General features: G+C 37.6%; 1 protein-coding gene across 3 annotated transcripts in view; it reads left to right on the forward strand.

Moving 5' to 3' along the window:
* The first annotated feature begins 1,201 nt into the window (after positions 1 to 1,201).
* The window catches only part of LOC149302809 (A-type voltage-gated potassium channel KCND2-like), a 155,845-nt gene continuing 142,802 nt past the window's right edge, over positions 1,202 to 14,244 (forward strand). For all 3 annotated transcript variants that reach the window (XM_089482069.1, XM_089482070.1, XM_089482068.1), the window contains exon 1: positions 1,202 to 2,316. In XM_089482069.1, coding sequence (XP_089338195.1) covers positions 1,202 to 2,316 — 1,115 coding nt within the window. The remainder of the gene's footprint in view (positions 2,317 to 14,244) is intronic.

The following is a 14,244-nucleotide window of genomic DNA, read 5'->3' on the forward strand; positions in this document are numbered from 1 at the left end:
ATTCTGTGTTTTGAGACACGATTTGGTGGGAAACGCAACGCTTGAACCCGCATAGGCAGCATAAACAATACGGTCTGCTACGGGAAACCCAGACCTTTGTTCTGTCCTGCTTGTAGCTTTTTTTTTTTTTATTGGACTTGTTGAACCAACTTTGTGATAGTCATGCTGGAGTGAAAGTAACCTGCACGCGCTAAAACAACGGGCTTTAATACTTCACGCGTTGCGTTCGCAGAATGCTCACTCTATTAGTGAATAACCTAACGCTGTATTCTGTTACGGGTGCCGGGAGGCGGACTCCCCCAGCTCTCCCTGCTCCTTATGGTAAAGTGGAAGGAGCGAGAAGTCCGTCTGCGCCCGCAGCCACTTCCAGGAGCTGATCCCTTCCTAGTGCACTAAACTGCTTATCCCCGGAGCAGAGCGCCTCCCCGCGCTGTCTCTTCTTAGAAAGAGGCGCTGCTGCTAACTTGCTCTGAGCTGTGCACCTGCTGCGGATTATTCGGACTTGTTGCTGCGCCCGTATGCCGCTTGCACGGGTTGCGGAGGGTTTTTATCGGAGCAGCGATTCTCTGCCCCGGCTCCGTGACACCGACAGCCCACCGCAGCCACGCTAAAAAGGTATGTAAGGACGCTCCGAAAGGAACACGGAGGTAGGGGATGGATCTGGTGCCTGTGTGTAACGCGCATATGGCTCCTGACAAAGTCAGGATTTTGTTTTAATTCATTAACATTGTGCGAAAGGGAAAAAGCCGGTGGTGATTCCGCGAGACATGCAAGGATTTCATAGATCAGCTGTAGTACAGCAAAGAAAAAAGGCATCTGGTGTGACTGACGGTGTCAGACGGGGAGACAGGAGACAGAGGAATGAAAACGGGAAAGAGATAGAGCTGATATTTCCCTGCTGCTGAGAAAGCTCCAAACGGGCTACAAGTAAACCGGCAACACATGGGATCCTCCATGAACTACCCAGAGTGAACACTGCTATGGACAGCTCCTGGTTGGGACATGTGGATTTGTGACCTGGAGACACAACACCACTCAACTGGGAGCATCTGCAAGAGCTGCTTGTTTTTTGATTCTGTCTTTTTCAATGATACATATATTTTTGTAATAGTAAAGCTGAAATTCCAAACCAGGACCTGTTCGCTAGGGTGGTTTATTCTGCTACTTTCCAGACAAAGGAATACAACTAAGGACTGTGAGTATGGCAGCTGGAGTAGCAGCATGGCTTCCCTTCGCCAGGGCAGCTGCCATTGGTTGGATGCCGGTGGCCACAGGTCCTATGCCACCTCCTCCCCATGGGGAGAGAAAGAGGTCCCAGGACACCTTGATTGTGCTAAACGTGAGCGGCACCCGCTTTCAGACGTGGCGAAACACACTAGAGCGTTACCCGGACACTTTGCTCGGCAGCACTGAGCGTGATTTCTTTTTCAATCAGGATACGGGAGAATATTTCTTTGATAGGGACCCAGACATTTTTCGCCACATTCTTAACTTTTATCGCACAGGTCGATTGCATTATCCACGCCATGAATGCATTGCAGCATATGATGAGGAACTTGCCTTTTTTGGCATTATACCTGAGATTGTTGGTGACTGCTGCTATGAGGAGTATAAGGACCGCCGGAGGGAAAATGCAGAGAGAATATTAGATGATGCAGAAAATGACAATAAGGCAGAGGGACCACTACCCCCAATGTCAGTTCGCCAGAAAATGTGGCGAGCCTTTGAGAATCCACACACAAGTACATTAGCCTTGGTCTTTTACTACGTAACTGGATTCTTTATTGCAGTCTCTGTTATCGCCAACGTAGTGGAGACAGTACCATGTGGCACAATGCCTGGTTCCATGCGTGAATTGCCCTGTGGGGAGCGTTATGTCATGGCCTTCTTCTGCTTGGATACAGCATGCGTAATGATCTTTACCGTAGAGTACCTGTTACGTTTAGTGGCAGCTCCGAGCCGATATCGCTTTGTCCGAAGTGTGATGAGTATCATTGATGTGGTGGCCATTATGCCATATTACATTGCCCTGGTGATGACAAACAACGAGGACGTTAGTGGCGCATTCGTCACATTGAGGGTATTCAGAGTTTTCCGGATCTTTAAGTTCTCTCGCCACTCCCAGGGCCTTCGGATTTTAGGTTACACCCTAAAGAGCTGTGCTTCTGAGCTGGGCTTTCTGCTTTTCTCTCTAACCATGGCCATCATCATCTTTGCCACCGTCATGTTTTACGCAGAAAAAGGATCAATGAACAGCAAGTTCACTAGCATTCCCGCCGCATTCTGGTACACCATAGTTACCATGACAACCCTGGGGTAAGTCATGTCTGTGTAGTAAGTGAAAAATGGCTACGAGGAGACAGTTGAAAATAATATGCAACAGTCCTTAGCTGATGACTATCAATACTGTGTGTCCTTCAAGCTTGATTGAAGTGTGACACATAAACATTAGATTTCCAGTGGCAAGTGCTTGTGTAGTATCCTGGAACAAAATCTCCTTAAATAACTTAAAAGCAGTTTTCAAGTGAAACTTTAGTTTTGATTAGTTTTTATAATGGTTGCAAAACTTGTGAACTGAGTTAGGTCTAATTGCTGTGTTCTTTGCTCTTATGCACATAGAGAGACTTTGTCTTAATTAATCTTCTATCTGATCTACCAGTTGGAAGAGAGACACACTTGTGTTCAGTGATGTACAACATTGATTGTTTGAATGTTATTGAGAGAACAAAAAAAAACAAAACCAGAATCCTTACATACAACGTATAACAGCTAGTTAGTATTAGTTGTGAAACAATGATGCTATGGAAGATGTCTCTTTTTCAATATATTGGTTAAACGTCATTGTGAAGTATCAGTTTTGAAATTTGGTGGCACGGTAAGTGGCACTTTAATTGGGAAGGTCTAATGCCAATTGAAGAGGGGTTTTTAGGCATCTGTCAATCAACATTTATTCAAACTATGTGTACAATATTGGGCAATCAATTTACGCTTCAATGATGGTGTTGGTTGTAGGAGAGTTCCGATACAGCGTTAGTTCAGATTGTTGACAGGTTGCCTTTCAAGTAACTCATCAAATATTTGCACAATTCTGAAAGTAAGTTAAATCTACAATTTAAATATTTTTATCTTTTACATTGTGGTTATTGATAAGGATATGTGAATATGTGATATGAGAATTTTGCATGAGGGTTTGTCTCCAAATCAGAGCTTATGCGTTATAAGATTGTCACCTCTGTTGCTTTGTTCTTTGCAATAGTGGTCCAGAGGCAAAGGTTGACTGAGTTCATTGCTTCATGGATGCCCGTCCTCATTGCAGAGCAGTTACCAAACTCTCCTGGTGATTTTTAGCTGGCTTATTTATTTAATATATGATACTACAGTATGCATTATATTTTAACCTTTAAGTGCCATGAAAATAAATGATTTATACCTGTTCCTGTTTAAACAACAATATTCATAATAATTAAAACATGTAGTTCCATTTTATAGAGCACAATATTGATCCTTGTATTCGTTTGTGTGATTTTTCAGTGACTTATGATGAAGGTATTGAATGCAATGTGTGCACCAAACATATATTTTCCATGATTAGAAAATCCGCTTTAATTTTGCAGCACACATTGGGAATTTTTCAGATCTATGACTGTAATCTCCACAATTTTATTCCACTGGGCTGCATTGCATCTCTGCTATTTGGTGTTCCACTGTCAAAGATATATTAATAGTAAACCAGAATGTTGTTTTGTGATTGGGGGAATGGTTTTACAGCTCTAATTTCCAAGGAGTCCTTTTGCAACTGATCCAGTTAGCTTCAGAATTCAAACCTTAAATAAGGAAATCAGATTATGTGAATCATATGAGTGTGTTTAAATATAGCTGAAGATGCAAACCATATTCCTTGTTAAGGTAACAGTAACAGACCCGGTTGGAGAGATCGATTAGATAAGGCTAAATACCGAGTTGAACCCAATAGGCATTTATTATATCCAGACAGTCTGCAGCCCTTTAAAAGTCTTAAAAAATAAATGCAGCAGCCTTCTTTATTATTTCTTTATTTTATTTTTTGCCAATTTGTGTTTCGATTCCCACTGAAATAGTTTACAAATAATATTTTAAGAGACTAGATGTAGCTTTAGTTTTTATATTTATTTTTTTTTAGATGTGTTTTTTGTATTGAGATTAAAAGTTTATATTTTAAAGTAATTGAACTTTAATGATATATGTGCCATTAATGTTATTTATATCTTCTATTCATTAGTATTCTAGTAGTAACAGCTTTAAGCATTTACCACATTCCAGAAGAAAGGTATCTCATTGTGTCATCATGAACTTGAAGCCAAAGCATAGAAGCTGATGAAAATTAAGTAAGAGATGGGTCACTAATTCTCCTGTTTCTCAAATGTCATGTTATGCATTATACACAACTAAGTCGGATAAGTTACAAACCTTTGTGGTTACCGTAACAATCATGTTGGTTTCACAGGTCATACGCTTTTTTGTTTTAATGTACATAGGCTCTATCCATGGTGCTGAATCTTAAAAAAAAGACAAAACATGGTTTACTGTTGTTTCTGGTTTTTGATTATAAAGTAATACTGTTATGTTTTTTAATTGATCCTTTTACATAAACACAGTTGTTTGTTGGGCTCAAAATTTATATGATGTACACTTAAATAATGCAATTGTTGTGAAAATAGCAATGCACTTAGGCCATGCTTTAAGAAAATAAAGTTATAGGATAGAGAGTAGATATTGGGTAAATTAATCTATTTAGGATGAACAGAACCCACAATCACATTTCTCTGATTTTTTTTTACTAGCATACAGATTTAGTGCAATAAAGCTTCTGCAAAAAGAATTTTAAAGTTACTTATCTCAGTTTATCACCTATAGAGCTAGTTTATCCCTCAGAGGATACATGCCAGAACAGTCACGCACTGTTGGGATGAGGAAGCCGCGATCAGGTATTTATTTATTGTTGGCTTCTGTGTCATTGAAGCCAACTGCTACCTTGTCTGTATTACATTCTGCTCAAAATTAATTCCCAAGTGGTGACCAGTGACACTAACACACATGCAATGTTCATGAAGGTTTCACAAGAAAATAGGCTTGTAATGGTATTAATGGTTCCAAGACCTTGATTCAGATATACATATTTTTTGTATGTTGACAGAGTAGGTGCTTGATGGTGCTTTAATTTAAAGAGTAATATGAAATTGTAAGTGCTTTAATAGATTAATTTAGAGCATGTGTAAGACTATATAGGAGTGTTTAGACAAGCCTATAGTATGAAATACATCTATGGGTAAAAAGTTTGTGAGCCCTGTGTGTTTTTTGTTACTGAACACAACTTATGGTTTGAAAGGTAAGTATATAAAAACGTTACTTGCCTTTGCAGTGGGGGTATTAATTTTTCCTATTTTTAAATGTTACTTTTGTATGTAAAAAGTTAGTTGATCAAAGTTGTTAGATTTTATTTTTAAAGATAGCACGTGTAAATGTTGTTCAGTTTTTTTTTCCCTTAAAAGTGCCTAGGTTCAGCAAACCTTCAAGCATCATTCAAGTCAGCTGTCCAGGAACTACTACTAAGGGACCAATAGTTATTCCCAGCATCAATATCCTCTGACACAAGTGAAAATTAACTCCGTGACTTGCGCAGACAAAATGACAATATGGCTCCAGGAATTTTTGTAGCAGCCCCTATCAGGGCTTCAGGCTGCAAGGGGTACCTATATGCTTGAGTATCTATTGACAGTAATTATTCCAATTTAACTTAAACTGCTAGAAATAACGTGTCTTGTGTTATGTAGGAGCCCAGTAGAAATAAATGACAGCCCTAATCAAAAATATTGTAAATTATCAGTAATGCTTAATATGTAATTAAATCTAGAGAATAAAAGACTTTGGGTGGATATAAAAATATTTTATACAGTGTTTGACATTATTTCCAAAATGCATACTCTTGTTCTTTTGGCTCACTGTATCTGACAATTAATGTGCAAGCTTATAACAAGAAGTGCTTAGATGTGTCCAATCTACAGCAACTCAAGCCAATCCATACATTGATTACTGTTAATCAAAAGAAACTGTCTTATGAGAGGTACAGCTCTGAATTTCTTTTGTTTTAATGTGTAATTGACTGGCCTGTTCATAATAATTGTGATTAACACCTGCTTATGGTAAGAAAAAAAATAATAGTATTTAGGTGTTAGTGTAAGGAATACTAGTCAACACATAGGTAATAGATAAAAGTAACAGATCAACTTGACACTCCTGCCATCATATACACTTTACTACAATAGCTGCATGGTCCCTCTATGTTATATGTGGTTTCCCCCCCTTTCATATGTATGGGGGGGGGGGTTCTATAGAACCCCTCCAAATGTATTTGCCCCTTCGCCTACCTCCCAGCTAGTTTCGGTGTATGAGAAGTGTTCAGCTGAATACATCTCTGTGCGTGTGATATACTTACCGCCAGTCAGCTCCAGCGCTGTTTAGACCCTTGTGCACAAGCATGGACAATATCACATTGACACTAAGTAGCCAATCGAAGGCAAGTATATCTGGATCACAGATGAGGAATTGCAGCTTTTATGTCACATAGGGGCTTTATTTATTTATCTATTTTCATTCTGGAAGAATGAGTATTATAGTACTTAAATTAAGTACCTTAAATGATGTTTGGCACATGCAAATACCATGTAATGCTTTATTCTCCCTCTGACATTGCCAGTGGTGATCTTAGCAGTTGTGGAGTGTTGACTTAAAACACATAGTTTTACTATGTCTAAATATATTGTTTGATTTTATGATTTAGTACAGATAATTTCCTATTTTTGAATTTTACTGATGTATTATATATTATTGTTTATAGCTCACACACTTGTCTCTTATGACAGTCCAGTTTAGGGAATCTTTTTCTTTGTAACCTAGGCTTATATCAAGGCTCTACATAACCATTCAGTTGACAAGGGATGAAAACTGCAGTTGGTGAAACACTGCTTCCATGAGGGCCTAGCTTAACGTCTTCAATCTTGAGGCAGGAAAAGGCTGATTGGCTGTGCCCATCCATTTTCCTAGTGCCACCTGGGCAATGAGCCCTTTTACCCTGTCGTCATTACTGTCCCCTCATTTCCTACTCCTTTATGGTCTAACCAGAGATAGTCCCACCAATATCCATGGCTATCCCTGCTCCTTTGTGATAACCTCACAACCTTTTCACCTCCTTTGAGGAATAGAAAAGAATGAACTTTGAGCAACCAATACTTAATTCCTAGGTATGAACGTTCTTTAATCATTTAGGTTCAGTACAGATTTATCCAGCCAGCAATCAGACTTTCTAATATTCACAGAAGAGGTACATCCATAGAGTTCCACATTAAAGGTGCTGTTCCATTAAGAAAAACATTACTTTCCTTCTGCAGCATATTAAACAAGTAAGCCCTTGTCATTGTATTCTTTTCTGTGAATGTTTACAGACATAAAGACAAAAGAGAAGATTTTTTAATTTCTATGGCAACAGCCAATTAGTGTCTACTTTTGTGTCACTGGGCAATTCAATTCCTGAAACATTACAAGGTTTTTATATGATTAATTATTTTTGAGACATGTTTCAACATTGCATATATTGGGATAGAAATCTCTAAACCTACATTTAGCCCCAAGTGTCTGAAAAAGTATTTTAGGTAGTTAAAATAATACATTTACATGATTTTATTGAATACTTAACTCATAAGTATTGGGTTTTTTTTAAAAAAAACAGAGGTCTATTATGCAGTATTAATCTTTAGGCATTTTCTCTAGTCCTTTCTGGCATTTTCTCAATTTTTAGGATCTAAAACCCTAAAAACAAAACCACACGCTTTGCACATGTATCATCTTAAGAGCCAATTATATCCCATATTAGAAAAATCCGTTGAAGAAAATGATATTTCTCACAATGCAAGTCAGCATCTGTCTGCAAACACTTTTACTGACGTATTACTGTGTATGTGGTGACAGTTTGTCATGACCAAGATTCTTGGCAGGACTCCAACACTTGACACTATAAAAAAACAAACTTTAAACTTTCACTTTACTGAAAATGTTCATATTATTATAAACTAGAGCTAAAAATAAGTTCCAGTACCGGAAGAAATAAATTGGTATACAGACTAATGTGTTACATTTAACTCATAAGTCCTCAATATTATATACACTATATGGACAAAAGTGTTCAGACACCTGACCATTATACCAACAGGGACTTTAAAGACATAGCATTCTAAATACATAGACATTAATATGAAGTTGCCCCCCACCTTAGAACAGCTTTGACTCTTCTGGGAAGATTTTGGTGAATTTCTGTTGACTTTTTTGCCCATTCATCCAGTACAGCATTTATGAGGTCAGGCACTGATGTTGGATGAGAAGGTTTGGCTCACAATTTCTGCTTCAGTTCATCCCAAAGGTGTTTGATGGGGTTGAGGTTAGGGCTCTCTGTGGGCCAGTCAAGATCTTCAACAACAAACTCATCCAACCATGGCTTTATGGACCTTGCTTTGTGGACTGGAGCGCAGTGATGCTGGAATAGAAAAGGGACTTCCCCAAACGGTTCCCACAAAGTTGGAAGCATAGCATTGTGCAAAATGTCCCCATACGAGCATACCAATATTTTGGACAATGCTATGCTTCCAGCTTCTTGTCCAACATCAATGCCTTACCTCACATATGCTTAATTCTACTGGATGAATTGGTCAGAATTCCCACAGAAACACAGAAATCTTGTGAAAAACCTTTCCAGAAGAGTGGAAGCTGTTATAGCTGCAACAGGGAAACCTGCTATATATTATGTATGTGGTTTTAGACTGTGGTGTCATAAAAGTCCCTGTTGGTGTAATGGACAGGTATCCCAATAATTTTGCCCATCTAGTGTGTGTCTGTATGTATGTATATATCTAAAAAATATATATATATATATAAAGAGGTCCTATTTATGCAGATATTAATCACTGCTGAACAGTATTCATGTTAATTATGGCTCCCAAGATATGACTGTTTAATTAATTGTTCTGAAAATTTTCAAACAATCTCTGCTAGTGTGGATGATAATGTATATTCATAAACGTAGAACGAAAGTCTAATATTACAAAGGTTCATCTTTTATTTTCACGTTTTGGTTGTTGTAAGGTTAAGGGCTTTTATCACACATAGCCGTGAATCAGTTTGCAGCAATTTAACACCAAGTTCACTGAAGTCGGCAAGAAATCATGGGAGCTTTGAGCAGCTTGGCGTATAATAAACTATCAGAGTTATATCTGCTGAGTTAAGATCAAATTCACTAGAATTGTGCTTCCATAAATTGAGCTGCCGTGAGTAATTTTTTTTAGCCTAGTGTAGCAGTTTCACTGTATACTAATTAACTACTTGCGTTAAAAACAGATGTGAAATTGACATGTTCTTGTCAGTGATGTCTAATTTATTAAAGCTTTGATATATACTAACATATTTAGCTCGTTTTTTTTTTCTCCTTTCAATTCAGGTTAGAAAATAGCTTTTCAGGAGTGTATACAATAATATAGCTTTAGAAAAGTCATGTTAGTAAACTTAATTTCTGCTAATATTTTAGCCATAATTAACTTAGATTGTTTTCATGGCACTGTATCTCAATTAAAAAAAAATAAAAAAAAATGCCATGTTAACATTTTTTGTGCTTGCATGGTTTGGATGTCTGTAAGAATCCAAGCATTAAGTTAAATTATGAAAAAATGTTAAGACCTTGTTTTTTCCTGGTTTTAGATTGGGGTCTGTGGTATCTGTTTCTTTCAGATGCATTTGCCAAAAAAAGAAGTTTGTAGGTGACTTTTGATCGTTTCACTATAAAGGGCCAATGTAAGGGTTAAACTTACCTCTGCTTGCATGAGAGGTTTATACTGGTTGAAAACTTCAATTCACCTGCAAACCTAACCATGCTTAGCCTTTTGTACTTCTTCTCAATATGTATAAAATAAAAAGTGGCAACACGTCTGCTTTAGTAAGTAGCCAATAGAAGGCATAATATTCTTTAAATAATTAAATTTGTATCCATCTGGAAGAAGCTGCATTATTTCCGCTAATAAAAATATCAATCTTGGGTATTTACTTTGTTGGCTTTTTTTTCCATTTTTTTTTTTATATGTGTTTCTGCTTTCTTCATGATTACTCATGTTTTATGTAAACCACTTCAAAAACCATGTAGTGTGTGTAGGAAAGTGGGATATATCAATATGCAGAATGCAATTACTCTTCTGTGCTGATGCAGCTTCCATCAAATAGCTGCTGTGCAAGCTCCAAGGACTAGACACTGTGACCATTTCGTAGGCCATTTCATTAATGACTCGTAGCTTTGCATCATGCACTGCTTCACTTATTTATTGAGGAGATAACAGGAAATAACAGGTTTCTTTGTGAACTCATAAATAATAGGACAAGAGGATATTAAATCTACTGAGATGTGAAAGAAAAGTTAAAACTTATGGGGTTTGGTGCTTCATGATTGAAATTTTTATTCTTCGTGAAATGCTTACATGTAAATGTATGTGAATGCAGGATTTTGTAGACATGGCTAGGGTTAGTGAAAATGTTTGCAGAGGGAAGATTGGTTTATTGATATCATTCAGCAAATGAGGCATTATAAGTATTACCCTATGATACATCATCCACTAAAAATATGCTGTTTAGAAAAATGAACCAGAAATAAATCGGTATACAAAATAATCAAATGAGCAGTACAAATACGATTTTAATTATGCTTTTGGGGTTCTGTTTTTTTTCCTTAAGTTATTTAGTTAACCTATGCTTTCATCCAGTGTTTCTACTAATTGTTTTATTAGTACTGTAGGGAAATTGTAGCTATATAGTTGAGTACAATTGCCTTGTTTTACAGCTTGATTCCCAGTAAATTTACTAAACTGTGTGATGAAAAGTGTAATCTCTTTAAGTTAAAGGGGCAACCTAATGTCCCATACAGCCCCTGTATATTAACCCCTTATTGAAAGGGGGTTTACCCCCTAAGTGGCATGAGCTTTTGTGCCATATTAGCATATCTTTGAATCCCCTGAATTTGTTAGCGGCAGGGACATCTCCCTTCTGCTACATGAGAAATTCCCCCTGCTGGCTGATCGCGAATCGAGAAGAGCTCTACACGCTGCCCGGACTAAGCACCGGGGACTCAGAAGTTAGTTAGGAGAGGGGGGGCAGGAGGATCCAGGTCCCCTGCATCACTGTGGGGGATCTGAATCTTAGTCTCATAGTCAGACCTAGTTGAGGTCTGATTATAAGACGACCCCGATTAAAAGACGAGGGGTATTTTTCAGAGCAAATACGGTATGATACAGATGATACCATAGTCCTTTATCAAGATAATATATTTACTACCGTTCAACAGTTTGGGGTCATTTAGCTGTTTTCATGGAAATCAAGGACATTTCTAGATGTGCTTACATAACTGCAAAAGAGTTTTAAATGTAAACTTGGATTAGCCAACACCGTGCCATTGCAACACAGGAGTGATTAATGAATGTATATTATGGGGTACAATGTAAAGTATGGGGGTGGCCCTGTTGAACATATAAAAAATGTAATAACTACATTTATGTATTTTTATTCTAAAAGAAGACTCTACCTGTCCTGAGCAAAACGCTAAATAATTTGTTTTGGTACATCACATTTTTAAAAGGAGAATCGTGATTTAACAAACATACATTAAAAATCACAAAAAGACTCTTGGGTTTAAGGTATAAAAAAAAAACCCTGGTCCTGAATGAATCATATACGGAAATTACAATTTAATTCTAGCTTGATCAAATTAGCATGTTTGTGTTTATCTCTCCAAAGTTGTTTTAATACATACTAAATATATGAACTAATTATGTTAAAGTAAAACATTAATTGCACCAAAATTTATTTTTGGCTTTGTAGTTTACCATGTAATGCACAGCTGTGCATAATTAGTATTCTTACTGATTCAGCCTCCTTCAAGCATGGGAGACTGAAATGCAAATAATATTGTTAGCAACACATGGTGTTGACTCTTTGTGTGTGTATATATTGTGACAGAATACCCCTTCACTTTGGTACTCTGTCCGGGAATCTTTACTTACACACAGTCTTCAAGGCTGCAGAGACGGCTCAGACACGAGGAGGGTAAAATAAAAGGCTGGGCCTGTTTTTATTTTTCGTCACAGGCATAACAGAAAATAAATAAATCAAACAAAAAAGCCTCGCTCTTGTGAGCACTAACTAATACAAGTTACTCCAACCTAACTGCAGTTGGACGGCTTATCCGTTCCAACAAAACAAAATAACACAATATATGCAATAATTGCAGCAGTCAGTGTTTTTGGCAGCTCTCTCTCAGGGAGCCAAATGATCTCCCTTGCACTGAGACCAGGAGGCTACTTAACTGCCTCTCCCATTAATTAGTGGAACCAGGTGAGTACTAGGAGAGTATCCGATAATCTCCGGACTGGATTCCCACCTGCTGGTCTTCGGCTGCTCATAAACTGTGGAGTGGAGCACTGGCCCACCCTACTCTCCAAATGCTCCACCCCAGGGACCCAAAACACACAAATAACAACAGACGTTAATAAGTCCAATATTAACAGTACATCTCCCTGGGGCTAGAAAACCTATTGTGGGTAACCACCCTGCAAAATATAAGGGGATATATACACTCCCTCCATTATCATCCCCTGCTTTCTGTCACAATATATATATATATATATATACATAACTTTTGTGGTTGGACTATATTTTCCCATAGATTACTGGTACAGATGCATATTTCCTTGTGCTCACATCATCTACTAGTATGGAGCGCTGACATATGATGTTATATGAGGGTGCCTAGTTACTATAAACAAAATATTATACTGGGTTGCACAGTATAACGCTAACACATGAAAGCATTTGTAGGTAGTTTTAGGACCCAGTGGAACTGTTTTCTCCCCTTGTGTCCATAAAGTGAAATTTCTGGCTGTAGTGTTGCCACCCAAATTACATATATACAAAACATATGATCATACGCTGTAATATTTAACCCAACTATATTGAAGACATATAACATCTTGAATAAAGTACCTGCCATAAAAAAGTAAAAAAGAAATAATAAAACGTTAAAACAACAGATTGCCAGTTGATTCCAGTTGATTATATATATATATAGATTCTATAGATTGATCAGATAGCTGATACACAGGAGAAATAATCTGATCCCCACTGTCATGCAGCAGGGGAGCAGACATTAAGCCACACAACCGACCTGCAAAAAAACCCAATATAATAGATCACAACACCCTACACTCACATTTTATAAATAGTTTAATTTCTTAGAAATGGGCTGATTTCTACAATACAACTCCTATCACACACATCCAAGGAGTCATTTTTATCTAAATATGTTTTGTAAATGTGTATTGTCATTTAGCTCTTTATTTTCTGTGTGCCTATCCTGGCCTATTCTGTGCAGTGAAATGAGAGTGCTCTGTCGATTTTAGAAGTAATGCAAAAAAATATGCAAGTGGGGATTTCTGTTATCTGAAGATGCAACTAAATACATTTTAGTGTGTTTATCTGCAGTTTCATGTAATCTGTGCAAACAACCCTAAGAAACACAAAAAGGTTGGAGAAAAAAAGCAATGAATTTAACATTACGGCTCCCAGGGATTGTGACCAAATGGTTGCCAAAGTGTCCAAATGCTACTAGTGAAATGCCCTGGACAATCTTCTATCCAAAAATATATACTTGTGGGGATATTTTGAGCTGGTGGGCTGTTAAACAGCTCCAAAAGAGACATATGCCTCACAAAATAAAATTTTAAAAATTAACAGAAAAGGGTACGTGATATTCCATTTTGAGCCCGGTAACTTCCAAAAATTCTATATGAAATTTTTTTTGCATGTGCGGTATTTCCATAACCATGATGCAGTTGAATACATTTTTGTGTATTTCTCGGCACTTGCATATGCAAACAATCTTAGAAACACGGAACGTTTGGTAATAAAAAAAACAAAAAAACTAAACAGGGCCAAATGAAACATAGGCCCATACCTGGGAACTTCTGAGCTCCTGCTACCTGGAGCCTTGCCTTGCGGGATGCAGCCAAGACTGGCCCCTGATGTTGGGGGCATTCCTGCTGATGCAGGAAACACCCCCATTTAAAAAAAGCAATGGGCAGGGAGCAGGACATGTGTCTAAGATACTTTTTTTGTGACTTTGTGATTAAA

Source organism: Sceloporus occidentalis, unplaced genomic scaffold (genome assembly GCF_023333645.1).
Source record: "Sceloporus occidentalis isolate IW3139 unplaced genomic scaffold, rSceOcc1.0.p SCAF_17, whole genome shotgun sequence".
Taxonomy (NCBI): Eukaryota; Metazoa; Chordata; class Lepidosauria; order Squamata; family Phrynosomatidae; genus Sceloporus; species Sceloporus occidentalis.